The 15627-nt window shown below is 41.7% G+C and overlaps 2 protein-coding genes and 1 pseudogene across 3 annotated transcripts; all 3 read right to left on the bottom strand.

Annotated features, from left to right (window-relative positions):
- Positions 1–67: 67 nt before the first annotated feature.
- Positions 68–2494, bottom strand: LOC311107694 (protocadherin alpha-8-like; the record flags this gene model as incomplete). Its single annotated transcript, XM_084150214.1, has 1 exon — positions 68–2494. One exon carries the CDS (start codon positions 2492–2494, stop codon positions 68–70), a length of 2427 nt encoding a protein of 808 aa, XP_084006340.1.
- A 669-nt stretch (positions 2495–3163) lies between these two features.
- On the bottom strand, positions 3164–10019 carry LOC311107695 (protocadherin beta-15-like; annotated as a pseudogene). The gene is made up of 3 exons: positions 9971–10019; positions 7792–8270; positions 3164–4089 (listed from the first exon to the last, which is right to left on the bottom strand). The product of its transcript is annotated as a protocadherin beta-15-like (transcript).
- Positions 10020–13191: 3172 nt separating this feature from the next.
- Positions 13192–15585, bottom strand: LOC311107696 (protocadherin alpha-13-like; the record flags this gene model as incomplete). Its single annotated transcript, XM_084150215.1, has 1 exon — positions 13192–15585. One exon carries the CDS (start codon positions 15583–15585, stop codon positions 13192–13194), a length of 2394 nt encoding a protein of 797 aa, XP_084006341.1.
- Between the last annotated feature and the right edge of the window lie 42 nt (positions 15586–15627).

Below are 15627 nucleotides of genomic sequence, written 5' to 3' on the forward strand. Positions count from 1 at the left end.
CTACAACCATACTCCGACCGAAGCCAGATATTAGACACACTAAAATAAAATGCAATTCAGACGGAACTTACAAACAAAATAAGACAATCAAATATGCAAGTGCTATGCAGTTACAAAAAAGTATTGTTCTTACCTCTCCAGAAGCTCTGCTCCTGTGTTCGGGTAAGACTAGAGTATTCCCATTGCTGCCCGGGACAATAGTAGAACCTATACTCATTCTGGGTCCAACTAACATGTACCGTTTGTCTCCGGATCTGTACTGGATGCTGTGGCACAGTGTCCCGTCGTAATTCACATCTTGTAAATATTTGGAGGAATGTTCTGTGGTTTTGGAGCACTGCATTACAATCAACACGATGATACTGATGAGAAAAAGCGCTGAAACTGACCCCAAAGTAATGATCAAATAAAATGTAACGAAATTCTCTTCCTCGTCTTTCACTGGGCTTTTAACATCTGAAGCTGCAAAAGCCTCTTTGGGCTCTACAACGTTGATCTTCACAGTAGCTGTTGCTGAAAGTGAAACGTTCCCATTGTCTTTTATCAGTATGACCAGTTTATGCTCAGCCTCGTCTGTCTCTGTGAATGACCGAAGTGTCCTTATCTGTCCTGTATAGCGGTCCAAAGCAAAGAGACTGTGGTCAGTAACTTCCTGCAGTGAAAATAATAACCAGCCGTTATATCCTATATCAGCGTCATAGGCTCTCACTTTAGTCACCAAATGGCCTGCGTTCACATTGCGGGGAATCTGCTCCACAACTTCAGCTGAACCATTAGCACTGACTGGATATAAGATCACTGGAGCGTTGTCGTTCTGATCCAGAATGAACACGTTCACTGTGACGTTAGTGCTTAGTGACGGAGTTCCAGAGTCTGTAGCCACAACTTGGAATTTGAATGTTTTGAGTGTTTCAAAGTCAAAGCTTTTTAGCGCGGAAATATGTCCATTATCAGAATCGATGTTCAGAAAAGATGCCATATCATTCTGTGTCCCTTCTCTAACTATATGATATGAAATCGCAGCATTTTCATTCAAGTCTTTATCAGAGGCGCTTACAGAGAATATGGACGCACCTGGAACGTTATTTTCCACTAAGTACATCTCAAGGGTTTTGGGGGAGAATTCTGGGCTGTTGTCGTTCACATCTGATATCTGGACGCTCAGAGTTTTGAATGTGGACAGAGGAGGCTGACCACAGTCAATGGCTGTTATTGTGATGTCATAATGGGACACGAGTTCTCGATCTAAGCGCCCCTTTGTGGCGATAGAATACACATTCTCCTGAAATGATGGTTTTAATTCAAATGGTATGTCTTCAGATATACTAGCAATGACTTTACCATTAATACCGGAATCTTTATCTGTTACACTGATGAGAGAAATAACAGTTCCTGGTTTAGAATCTTCGGACACTGTGTTATAGAGGGAAGTCACATCTATTTCTGGTTGGTTGTCATTTACATCTCCTATTTTAATAATAACTCTACAATCAACACTTGTTGGAGGTTGTCCCTTATCAGAAGCCTGTACATTTAACCTGTAAACCTCCTTTACTTCAAAATCAACCTGGCCTTTGACTTGAATTTCACCAGTTACGTGATCTAATTCAAAGATGTCATGTATTTTACGCTTTATGGTTCTTCCAAGTGTGTATTCCACTACTCCATTTGGGCCATCGTCAGCATCTGTGGCGTTTACTCGGAGGACAATAGTTCCATTTAGAGCGTTTTCAGGCAATGTTACTGAATATTCGTCTTGACTGCAGATGGGTCGGTTGTCATTTATATCAAGAACTGTAACAGTGATATTCAAGGTGCCTGACTTAGGGGGATTCCCTCCGTCTAGTGCTGTAAGTAATAGCATATGTTTGGTGTTTTGCTCTCTATCCAATTGCTTCTGCAAAATTAAAAATGGTATTTTGTCACCTTCACCACTATCAATTAACTGTAATTCAAAATGTGCATTTTGACCTAACTTATACAAATGAACAGAATTGATTCCAACGTCAACATCGCGCGCAGTCTGGAGTTCGAATCGCGCACCTGGAAAGGTATTTTCTGGCATTTCTAGATACTGATCTTTTTCAGGGAAAATAGGAGAGTGATCATTTATATCCGTTATTTCTATGCTGACATAGTGGATTTCAAGTGGATTTTCGACAGCGATTTTGAGGTTTATCAAGCATGCGTTATTGCCATCACAGAGCTCCTCTCTGTCGATATTTTTATGAACATACAAGGCGCCATTGTTCTGATTTACCTGGAAAAGAGAGTCCTCAGATCCAGAAACGATACGAAACCGTCTCTCCACCAAAGTACTGACGTCAAGATCCAAATCCTTAGCAACATTTCCAACAATGGATCCCTCTTTCACCTCCTCTGGAATAGAGTACCTTATCTGTGCCGAAACCTTCTCCCCGAAGCAGAGCAGCAAAGATACATTCTGAATAACCCACCAGTACTCCCATCTGCGCCTTTGTCCTCCGTCTCCCATTGTAAAAACAACCAAACACGATCCCAAAATTACAATCCTTATGATCAGATGGCCAACTCGTTATGATCCATACTAAAACAGATTCTTCAGCAAGAAAACATTACAAAATAATCTGTTCAGCATAGCACGTCTTGTTCTGATGTCCGCACCACTCTCTCTGTATGTGTCGAACAAACCAGCCCAGTGAGGGGCAGGGCCTATTCTACAAAGTACCATACAGTCAGTCTCCTTGTGTTACACTGACACCAGGCGGACCTAGGTTCTGGTTACCACACCTATGAAGATTTAACGGTTAAGAGATGCCATGTGAAGATATGTAAAAACACCACTACTTATACTTTTAGTAACAGCTAAACAATGAGAAAGGATGAAAGGGAAAAACAATGTTATCGCCTCGTTAAGACCGAAGTGTATATGGCAAAAGTAGTGGATGACTTCACCAACGTAAAAGGTAGTGGATGACTTCACCAACGTAAAAAAGAAAGACTAGAATTCAGCACCACTGCAGTGGACAGCTATTTTTTCCGGATAGCTTCAAATAAACTTCCCCATTATGCACGGACAAAACATTCCAATATACATGGGAGCCATTTGAAAAAATGACTAATCTGTACTGAGATAAGGTAGGACCTATTTATCAAAAACATAACTAAAAATAACAATAACAGACTACATATAATACTTGTAAATGTTTGAAAGAGCAACTCTTAAAACAGTTCTTACCTCTCCAGATGCAGGCCTCCTGTGGTCGGGTAACACTAGAGTATTTCCATTGCTGCCTGGGACAATAGTAGAACCTATACTCATTCTGGGTCCAACTAACATGTACCGTTTGTCTCCGGATTTATACTGGATGCTGTGGCACAGTGTCCCGTCGTAATTCACATCTTGTAAATATTTGGAGGAATAGTCTGGGGTTTTGGAGCACTGCATTACAATCAACACGATGATACTGATGAGAAAAAGCGTTGAAACTGACCCCAAAGTAATAATCAAATAAAATGTAATGCTGTTCTCCTCCTCGTCTTTTACTGAGCTTTTAATATCCGAAGCTGCAAAAGCCTCTTTGGGCTCCACGACGTTGATAATCACAGTAGCTGTTGCTGAGAGTGAAACGTTCCCATTGTCTTTTACCAGTATGACCAGTTTATGCTCAGCCTCGTCTGTCTCTGTGAATGACCGAAGTGTCCTTATCTGTCCTGTATAGCGGTCCAAAGCAAAGAGACTGTGGTCAGTAACTTCCTGCAGTGAAAATAATAACCAGCCGTTATATCCTATATCAGCGTCATATGCTCTCACTTTAGTCACCAAATAGCCTGCGTTCACATTACGGGGAATCTGCTCCACAACTTCAGCTGAACCGTTAGCGCTGACTGGATACAAGATCACTGCAGCGTTGTCGTTCTGATCCAGAATGAACACGTTGACTGTGACGTTGCTGCTTAGTGACGGAGTTCCAGAGTCTGTAGCTACAACTTGGAATTGGAACGTTTTGAGGGTTTCAAAGTCAAAGCTTTTTAGAGCGGAAATATCTCCATTTTCAGAATTGATGTTCAGAAAAGAAGCCATATCATTCGGTGTCCCTTCTCCTCTAACTATGTGATATGAAATCGCGGCATTTTCATTTAAGTCTTCATCAGAGGCGCTTACAGATAATATTGACCTACCAGGGGCGTTATTTTCCACTAAGTACAGCTCAAGAGGGTTTTGGGTGAATTCTGGACTGTTATCGTTCACATCTGATATCTGTACGCTGAGAGTTTTGAATGTGGACAGAGGAGACCGGCCAAAATCAGTTGCTGTTATTGTGATGTCATACTGGGAAAAAAGTTCTCGATCTAAACGCCCCTTTGTGACAATGGAATAGACATTCTCCTTAAATGACGGTTTTAACTCAAAAGGGATATTCTCAGATATTTTCGATAGGACTTTACCGTTGTTACCGGAGTCTTTATCCGTTACACTAATTAGAGATATGACCGTTCCAGGCTTAGAATCTTCAGATATCATGGTAGACAATGATGTCACCCCTATTTCTGGTTTATTATCGTTTATGTCCGTTATCGTGATGACAACTCTACAATCGACTGATAATGGGGGCTGTCCTTTATCAGAGGCTTGCACTGTTAGCTTGTAAACCTCATTCTCTTCAAAGTCTACTGGACCTATAACACGAATTTCACCAGTAAGACTGTTCAAATTAAATATGTCATGAACTTTGCGCTTAATGTTTCTACCAAGTGCATATTCAATTTCGCCATTTTGTCCCTCATCTGTATCAGTGGCGTTTATGGTTAATACAGCTGTTCCAATGGGTGCATTTTCCTGGATTGTTACAGTATAAAGATCTTTACCACAAATTGGACGATTATCATTTGTATCAAGAATAGTTACTGTGACATTTAAAGTACTTGATCTTGGGGGATTGCCTCCATCTATAGCTGTCAGAATTAACGAATGCTTTGCATTTTGTTCTCTGTCAATGGCCTTCCTTGTGATTAAAAATGGAACTTTGTCTTCGTCTCCATTATCAATTAACTCCAATTCAAAATGAGCATTACTACTTAACTTGTACATGCGCACAGAATTAACTCCTACATCTGCATCACGTGCAGTCTGGAGTTCAAAGCGCGTCCCAGAAAGGGTATTTTCTGCTATGTCTAAATGTAGATATTTTTCAGCAAAAATAGGCGAGTGGTCATTTACATCCGTTATTTCTACACCCACATAATGGACTTCTAAGGGGTTTTCAACAACGACTTTTAAGTCTATCGAACACACGCCATTGCCATCACAGAGCTCCTCTCTATCGATATTCTTACGAACGTACAAGACGCCATTGTTCTGATTTACCTGGAAAAGAGCTTCATCAGATTCAGAAACAATACGAAACCGTCTCTCCACCAAGGTACTGACGTCAAGACCCAAATCCTTAGCAACATTTCCAACAACGGATCCCTCTTTCACCTCCTCTGGAATAGAGTACCTTATCTGTGCTGAAACCTGCTCTCCGAAGCACAGCAGAAGGGAGAAACGCAGAGCAACCCACCAGTACTCCCATCTGCGCCTTTGTCTTCCATCTCCCATCGTTAGACAGAAAAGTAAGCACAATCCTCAATGAAATAATACAATCCTAATGATCAGATGACCAACTCATAATGATCCACAACGAATGCAATGTTTCAGCACAGAAAAATAATACAATTATTCTCTGACTATCATAGCACGTCCTGTTCTGATGTCCTCACCGCTCTCTCTGCATTTGGGGACAAAACATCCCAGAGAGGGGCAAGGCCTAATTTACAAAACACCAGACAGTCAGTCAGACTCCTTGTGTGACACTGACACCATGCGGACCGAGCTATTGCTTGCCACGAGTACACAAGGCTCTAGAATGATTGTACCTCTCTGTATTAGCTTTAGCAAATGTATCAGCACTATATTTACATTTTAGTCATTTAGCAGACGCTCTTATCCAGAGCGACTTAGAGGAGCAATTAGGGTTAAGTGCCTTGCTCAAGGGTATATCGACAGATTTTTCAACTAGTTGGCTCGGGGATTAGAACCAGCGACCTTTCGGTTTCTGGCACAACGCTCTTACCCACTAAGCTACCTGCCGCTCACCAATACTCCTGGAGAAAAGTTTGAGAGAGAGTAAAGTGATATGGAACAAGACTAATATGTTTATGGGAAGCATAAATGTAGACGAATGAGATAGTAGATACTACGTTTTCAAATAAAACAATGCACTTGTAATTAAGGAGCACACGGGCGGACAGCTACCGCATCCATGAGTTCAGTTCTCCTCCATTACGCACAGAAAAAGCGTTTGTTGACAGAGGAATCACGTACAATAATGAGTCTTGTTGGGACCTGGTTATGGCAAGTCACATATTAAAAAAGAGAGATCAGCATATCTAAATTATATTTATATATTTATATATTTTTTAACACGCGAATATCAGCCAACAACACAAATAAGACATTAAGCATCGATTCAGCACGATCGGGATGGACAGCAACCGCTTCATCGTCAGTCAAAAATTATTTACTTACGCACTGGAGTCATTCAAATTTACATTATAGTCATTTAGCAGACGCTCTTATCCAGAGCGACTTACAGTTATTGAATACATATTTTTTTAATACTGGCCCCACGTGGGAATCGAACCCACAACCCTGGCGTTGCAAACGCCATGCTCTATCAACTGAGCTACATCCATGCCGGCCATTCCCTCCCCTACCAATTGTGCGCCGCCCATGAGTCTCCCGGTCGCGGCCGGCTGCGAGAGAGCCTGGATTCGAACCAGGATCACTAGTGGCACAGTTAGCACTGCGATGCAGTGCCTTAGACCACTGCGCCACTCAGGAGTTAACCACAATCTATAATCATTCAGACTTAAATGCATAGAAACAGCTCTTACCTCTCCAGAAGCTCTCCTTCTCTGTTCGGGTAGCATTAGAGTATTCCCATTGCTGCCCGGGACAAGAGTAGAACCTATACTCATTCTGGGTCCAACTAACATGTACCGTTTGTCTCCAGATCTGTACTGGATGCTGTGGCACAGTGTCCCGTCGTAATTTGCATCTTGTACATACTTGGATGAATAGTCTGTGGGTTTGGAGCACTGCATTACAATCAACACGATTATACTGATGAGAAAAAGCGCTGAAACTGACCCCAAAGTAATGATCAAATAAAATGTAACGCTGTTCTCCTCCTCGTCTTTTACTGAGCTTTTAACATCAGAAGCTGCAAAAGCCTCTTTTGACTCCACCGCGTTGATCTTCACAGTAGCTGTTGCTGAGAGTGAAACGTTCCCATTGTCTTTTACCAGTATGACGAGTTTATGCTCAGCCTCGTCTGTCTCTGTGAATGACCGAAGTGTCCTTATCTGTCCCGTATAGCGGTCCAAAGCAAAGAGACTGTGGTCAGTAACTTCCTGCAGTGAAAATAATAACCAGCCGTTATATCCTATATCAGCATCATAGGCCCTCACTTTAGTCACCAAATGGCCTGCGTTCACATTACGGGGAATCTCCTCCACACCTTCAGCGGAACCGTTAGCACTGACTGGATATAAGATCACTGGAGCGTTGTCGTTCTGATCCAGAATGAACACGTTCACTGTGACGCTGCTGCTTAGTGACGGAGTTCCAGAGTCTGTAGCTACAACTTGGAATTTGAATTTTTTGAGGGTTTCAAAGTCAAAGCTTTTTAGCGCGGAAATATCTCCATTATCAGAATCGATGTTCAGAAAAGATGCCATATCATTCTGTGTCCCTTCTCCTCTTACAATGTGATATGAAATAACAGCATTTTCATTCAAGTCTTTATCAAAGGCGCTTACAGAGAATATGGATGCACCAGGGGCGTTATTTTCCAGTAAGTACAGCTCAAGGGGGGTTTGGGAGAATTCTGGTGTGTTATCGTTTACATCTGATATCTGGACGCTCAGAGTTTTGAATGTGGACAGAGGAGGCTGACCACAGTCAGTGGCTGTTATTGTGATGTCATAATGGGACACGAGTTCTCGATCTAAGCGCCCCTTTGTGACTATAGAATATACATTATCCTGAAAGGAAGGTTTCAATTCAAATGGCACATCTTCTGATATACTACATATCACTTTGCCGTTGATACCTGCGTCTTTGTCTGTTACACTAATAAGAGAAATAACAGTTCCTGGTTTTGTGTCTTCAGGCACTGTATTTGAGAGGGATGTTACATCAATATCTGGTATATTATCGTTAACATCAATTATCTTTATGATTACTCGACAATCAACAGTCAGTGGAGGCTGGCCTTTATCAGACGCCTCTATATTTAACCTGTACACCTCATTTTCCTCGAAATCTACTGGGCCTTTAACTCGAATTTCTCCAGTAACGCTAACTAATTGGAAGATTTCATGAACTCGCCGCTTTAAATTCCTACCGAGAGTATATTCAACTTCTCCATTTGATCCATAGTCTGCATCAGTCGCGTTAATCGTAAGTATAGTTCTACCTATATCAGAATTTTCCTGTAATGTCACTGAGTAAACGTCTTGGCTACAGACTGGTTGATTATCATTTGTATCAAGAACTGTGACAGTAATGTTCACAGTACCTGATCTAGGCGGATTCCCCCCATCCAGTGCTGTCAATAGTAATACATGTTCAGTCTTCTGCTCTCTATCTAAGGCTTTCTGTAAGACTAAAAGAGGGATTGTATACCCTTCCCCACTATCTCTCAGCTCTAAATCAAAATGTTCGTTTTGATTTAATTTATAAATACGTATAGAATTAATTCCTGAATCCAAATCACGCGCAGTCTGGAGTTCAAAACGAGCACCTGGAAGTTTATTTTCTGCTATTTTTAAATGTATATCTTTCTCTGAGAAGCTGGGTGAATGGTCATTTATATCCGTTATCTCTAAACCTACATAATGGACTTCTAAGGGGTTTTCAACAACGAGTTTCAGGTTTATCAAGCAAGCGCTATTGCCATCACAGAGCTCCTCTCTGTCGATATTTTTATGAACATACAAGGCGCCATTGTTCTGATTTACCTGGAAAAGAGAGTCCTCAGATCCAGAAACGATACGAAACCGCCTCTCAATCAAAGTACTGACGTCAAGACCCAAATCCTTAGCAACATTTCCAACAACGGATCCCTCTTTCACCTCCTCTGGAATAGAGTATCTTATCTGTGCTGAAACCTGCTCCCCGAAGCACAGCAGCAAAGAGAAACGCAGAGCAACCCACCAGTACCCCCGTCTGCTTCTTTGTCCTTCATCTCCCATCCTTAAACACGCAACAAAACAGGATCCTCAATGAAAAAAATACAATCCTACTGATTAGGTGACCAACTCGTTATGATCCATACTGAATCCAATCTTTCAGCACAGAAAACAAAGAGAATAATTCTCTGTCCAACAGAACACGTCCTGCTCGTATGTCCTCACCGCTATCGTATGTGTGGAACAAAACAGCACAGAGAGGGGCAGGGCCTAACCTACAAACAATATCCTAGTATTACACTGACACCCTGAGGTTCGTTATTCGGTATTCATAACCATATGAACTTGGAGTTTTTGTCTGTTTTCTCCTTGCCATAACTATGTAGTAGCAGTCAAGGAATGAGAACATTTTAAAAAAGGAGCGAGAGATGGAGATGGACTTACACACTTAAGCGAAGATACATGCAGCAAGTGAGCTGGTATTTCAGCGCCACCGAAGTGGACAGCGACCGCACCAACAACGTGATTTCTATTACACACGGTAAAGACAATCCAATGAACTGAGAAAAAATGTAATTATCAAATGACCAACAAGATGCTTACATACAGGACATATTAACTGTTGAAATGCTTAGAACCAGTTCTTACCTCTCCAGAAGCTCTTCTGTGTTCGGGTAACACTAGAGTATTCCCATTGCTGCCCGGGACAATAGTAGAACCTGTACTCATTCTGGGTCCAACTAACATGTACCGTTTATCTCCGGATCTGTACTGGATGCTGTGGCACAGTGTCCCGTCATAATTCACATCTTGTAAATACTTGGAGGAATAGTCTGTAGGTTTGGAGCACTGCATTACAATCAACACGATGATACTGATGAGAAAAAGCGCTGAAACTGACCCCAAAGTAATGATCAAATAAAATGTAACGAAATTCTCTTCCTCGTCTTTCACTGGGCTTTTAACATCTGAAGCTGCAAAAGCCTCTTTGGGCTCCACGACGTTGATCTTCACAGTAGCTGTTGCTGAAAGTGAAACGTTCCCATTGTCTTTTACCAGTATGACCAGTTTATGTTCAGCCTCGTCTGTCTCTGTGAATGACCGAAGTGTCCTTATCTGTCCTGTATAGCGGTCCAAAGCAAAGAGACCGTGGTCAGTAACTTCTTGCAGTGAAAATAATAACCAGCCGTTATATCCTATATCAGCGTCATAGGCTCTCACTTTAGTCACCAAATGGCCAGCGTTCATATTGCGGTGAATCTCCTCCACACCTTCAGCGGAACCATTAGCACTGACTGGATACAAGATCACTGGAGCGTTGTCGTTCTGATCCAAAATGAAAACGTTTATTGTGACGTTTCTGCTTAGTGACGGAGTTCCAGAGTCTGTAGCTACAACTTGGAATTTGAATGATTTGAGGGTTTCGAAATCAAAGCTTTTTAGCGCGGCAATATCTCCATTATCAGAATTGATATTAAGGAATGATGCCATATCATTCTGTGTCCCTTCACCTCTAACTATGTGATATGAAATCGCAGCATTTTCATTTAAGTCTTCATCAGTGGCGCTTACAGAGAATATGGATGCACCAGGGGCGTTATTTTCCACTAAGTACAGCTCAAGGGGGTTTTGGGAGAATTCTGGACTGTTATCGTTCACATCTGATATCTGGATGCTCAGAGTTTTGAATGTGGACAGAGGAGGCTGACCACAGTCAGTGGCTGTTATTGTGATGTCATAACCAGACACTAGCTCTCGATCTAAACACTGTTTGGTTACTAAAGAATACATATTATCTTCATATGACGGTTTTAACTCAAACGGTACATCGTTGGAGATACTACACAAAACTTTACCATTAATACCTGAGTCTTTATCCGTCACACTAATGAGAGAAATAACAGTTCCTGGTTTTGAATCTTCTGAAACCACATTGGACAGTGATGTCACCTCTACTTCTGGTTGGTTATCATTAACATCAATTATCTTTATAATTGCTCTGCATTCCACAGTTAAAGGAGGTTGTCCTTTGTCTGAAGCCTGTACATCTAGTTTATAAACTGCTGTGTCCTCGAAGTCCACCTCACCTTTAACTTTAATTTCTCCAGTTAAGCTATCTAGTTCAAAAATATCATATACTTTACGCTTTAGGTTTCTGCCTAAAGTATACTCCAACTCACCGTTTGAACCCTCATCTAGATCAGTGGCATTTACCCTAGCAACCAGAGTACCAAGTGCGGCATTTTCCCGTAGTCTCACTGAATAGGTGTCTTGACTACAAACCGGACGGTTATCATTCGAATCAAGCACATTAATAGTGACGTTGACAGTCCCTGATCTTTGTGGACTACCTCCATCAACTGCAATAACAAGTAATCTGTGTTTGGTTTTGAGTTCCCTGTCCAACGCTTTTTTCAAGACTAAGAAAGGTATTTTGTCTTCATCGTCTCTAATCTCAATTTCAAAATGATCGTTCTGACTTAATTTATACAAACGGACAGAGTTTAACGCTATATCTGGATCCCGTGCAGCCTGGATTTGGAAGCGCGTCCCTAGCATGGTTTGTTCCGCTATTTCCAAATACTGCTCCTTTCCAGGAAAAATAGGAGAGTGATCATTGACATCGGTGATTTCGACACCTACATAATGAATTTCTAAGGGGTTTTCAACAACCATTTTCAGGTTAATCAAGCAGGCGCTATTGCCATCACAGACCTCCTCTCTGTCGATATTCTTATGAACGTACAAGACGCCATTGTTCTGATTTACCTGAAAAAGAGCGTCCTTAGATCCAGAAACGATACGAAACCGTCTCTCCACCAAAGTACTGACGTCAAGACCCAAATCCTTAGCAACATTTCCAACAACGGATCCCTCTTTCACCTCCTCTGGAATAGAGTACCTTATCTGTGCTGAAACCTGCTCTCCGAAGCACAGCAGAAGGGAGAAACGCAGAGCAACCCACCAGTACTCCCATCTACGCCTTTGTCTTCCATCTCCCATCGTTAGAAAGAAACGTAAACACAATCCTCAATGAAAAAATACAATCCTAATGATCAGATGACCAACTCATAATGATCCATAACGAATGCAATGTTTCAGCACAGAAAAATAATACAATTATTCTCTGACTATCATAGCACGTCCTGTTCTGATGTCCTCGCCGCTCTCTATGCGTTTGGGGACAAAACATCCCAGAGAGGGGCAAGGCCTAATATACAAAACACCAGACAGTCAGTCAGTCTCCTTGTGTGACACTGACACCATGCGGACCGAGCTACTGCTTGCCACGAGTACACACGGCTCTAGAATGATTGTACCTTCCTGTATTAGCATCAGCAAATGTACCAGCACCATATGGTGGTCCTCTGTAGCTCAGCTGGTAGAGCACGGCGCTTGTAACGCCAAGGTAGTGGGTTCGATCCCCGGGACCACCCATACACACACACACAAAAAAATGTATGCACGCATGACTGTAAGTCGCTTTGGATAAAAGCGTCTGCTAAATGGCTTATTATTATTATTATATTATAGTTACAGGCGTGGTATAAGTAAAGGTTGAGTGGGATTAAAAGGAAAATGATTATGAATAAATGGATGTGAGGACTACAGATGTAAAATACTGACATAGTAAATACCTCGATTGCAAGGAAAAACAATGAACTTTGTAAATCAGCACCAGGAGAGTGGACAGAAACCGCATGAATGAGTTCATTTCTCCATTACGCACAGACAATCAGTTTTGTAGACAGGGGAATTACACTAATGAGTCTTGTTTGAACCTGGTTTATGACTATTCACCTATTTGAGAGAGGTCATCATATCTCATGCATATATAAACCAAAAACAAACGCAAGTGATTAAGAATGAATTCAACACCACCACGGTCGACAGCAACCGCTTCATCATCCGTCACACATTCCATTACGCACGATAAATACATTCAAATAACCAGCAACATGCTTTCGAAGTTTAATGCTTGGAAACAGTTCTTACCTCTCCAGAAGCTCTACTCCTGTGTTCGGGTAGCACTAGAGTATTTCCATTGCTGCCCGGGACAATAGTAGAACCTATACTCATTCTGGGTCCAACTAACATGTACCGTTTGTCTCCAGATCTGTACTGGATGCTGTGGCACAGTGTCCCGTCGTAATTCGCATCTTGTAAATACTTGGATGAATATTCTGTGGGTTTGGAGCACTGCATTACAATCAACACGATGATACTGATGAGAAAAAGCGCTGAAACTGACCCCAAAGTAATTATCAAATAAAATGTAGTTCTGTTCTCCTCCTCGTCTTTCACTGCGCTTTTAACATCAGAAGCCGCAAAAGCCTCTTTGGGCTCCACAACGTTGATAATCACAGTAGCTGTTGCTGAAAGTGAAACGTTTCCATTGTCTTTTACCAGTATGACCAGTTTATGTTCAGCCTCGTCTGTCTCTGTGAATGACCGAAGTGTCCGTATCTGTCCTGTATATCGGTCCAAAGTAAAGAGACCGTGGTCAGTAACTTCCTGCAGTGAAAATAATAACCAGCCGTTATATCCTATATCAGCGTCATAGGCTCTCACTTTAGTCACCAAATGGCCTGGGTTCACATTGCGGGGAATCTCCTCCAGACCTTCAATAGAACCGTTAGCGCTGACTGGATACAAGATCACTGGAGCGTTGTCGTTCTGATCCATAATGAACACGTTTACTGTGACGTTGCTGCTTAGTGACAGAGTTCCAGAGTCTGTAGCTACAACTTGGAATTGGAACGTTTTGAGAGTTTCAAAGTCAAAGCTTTTTAGCGCAGAAATATGGCCATTATCAGAATTTATATTCAGAAAAGATGCCATATCATTCTGTGCCCCTTCTCCTCTAACTATGTGATATGAAATCGCAGCATTTTCATTCATGTCTTTATCAGAAGCGCTTACAGAGAATATGGAAGCACCACGGGCGTTATTTTCCACTAAGTACAGCTCAAATGGGTTTTGGGAGAATTCTGGACGGTTATCGTTCACATCTGATATCTGGACGCTCAGAGTTTTGAATGTGGACAGAGGAGGCTGGCCACAGTCAGTGGCTGTTATTGTGATGTCATAATGGGACACGAGTTCTCTGTCTAAACGTCCCTTTGTGACTATAGAATACACGTTATCCTTATATGAAGGTTTTAACTCAAATGGCACGTTTTCAGATATACTGGAAATAACTTTTCCGTTAATACCAGAGTCTTGATCTATCACACTGATGAGCGATATAACAGTTCCAGGTTTAGAATCTTCAGACACTGTGTTAGATAGTGATGTAACCTCAATTTGTGGTCTGTTGTCGTTCACGTCTTGTATTTTTACAATAACTCTGCAATCAGTTGTCAGTGGAGGCTGGCCCTTATCAGACGCCTGTACATTTATGCTGTACACCTCATTTTCTTCAAAATCTACCGGGCCTTTCACCTTAATTTCCCCAGTAATGCTATCCAACTGGAAAATGTCATGTACTCTCCGCTTTAAATTTCTACCGAGAGTATATTCAATCACGCCATTTGACCCATGGTCTGCATCGGTTGCATTAATTCTAACTACAAATCTACCGATATCCGAATTTTCTTGTAATGTAACTGAATAGACGTCCTGACTACATACAGGCTGATTATCATTTAAGTCAAGGACTGTGACAGTTATGTTCAGAGTACCTGATCTAGGCGGATTCCCCCCATCAAATGCTGTCAATAGTAATAAATGTTTGGTCTTCTGTTCCCTGTCCAAGGCTTTCTGTAGAACTAAAAACGGGATTTTATCCCCTTCCCCACTATCTCTCAGCTCTAAATCGAAATGTTCGTTTTGATTTAATTTATAGGAACCTATCGAATTAATTCCTACGTCCAAATCACGCGCAGGCTGGAGTTCAAATCGAGCTCCTGGAGGTTTATTTTCTGCTATCTCTATATGTAGATTTTTCTCAGAAAAACTGGGCGAGTGGTCATTTACGTCCGTTATCTCTAAACCTACATAGTGGACTTCAAGAGGATTTTCAACGACGATTTTCAGGTCTATCACGCAAGCAACCTTGCTGTTACAAATCCCTTCTCTGTCGATATTCTTATGAACATACAAGACGCCATTGTTCTGATTTACCTGGAAAAGAGCCTCCTCAGATCCAGATCCAGAAACGATACGAAACCGTCTCTCCACCAAAGTACTGACGTCAAGGCCCAAATCCTTAGCAACATTTCCAACAACGGATCCCTCTTTCACCTCCTCTGGAATAGAGTATCTTATCTGTGCTGAAACCTGTTCCCCGAAGCACAGCAGCAAAGAGAAACGCAGAGCAACCCACCAGTACTCCCATCTGCTTCTTTGTCCTCCGTCTCCCATCGTTAAATAGACAAATTAAACACAATGCTCAATGAAAAAATA

Source organism: Coregonus lavaretus (genome assembly GCF_964263955.1).
Source record: "Coregonus lavaretus genome assembly, chromosome: 32".
Classification (NCBI taxonomy): Eukaryota; Metazoa; Chordata; class Actinopteri; order Salmoniformes; family Salmonidae; genus Coregonus; species Coregonus lavaretus.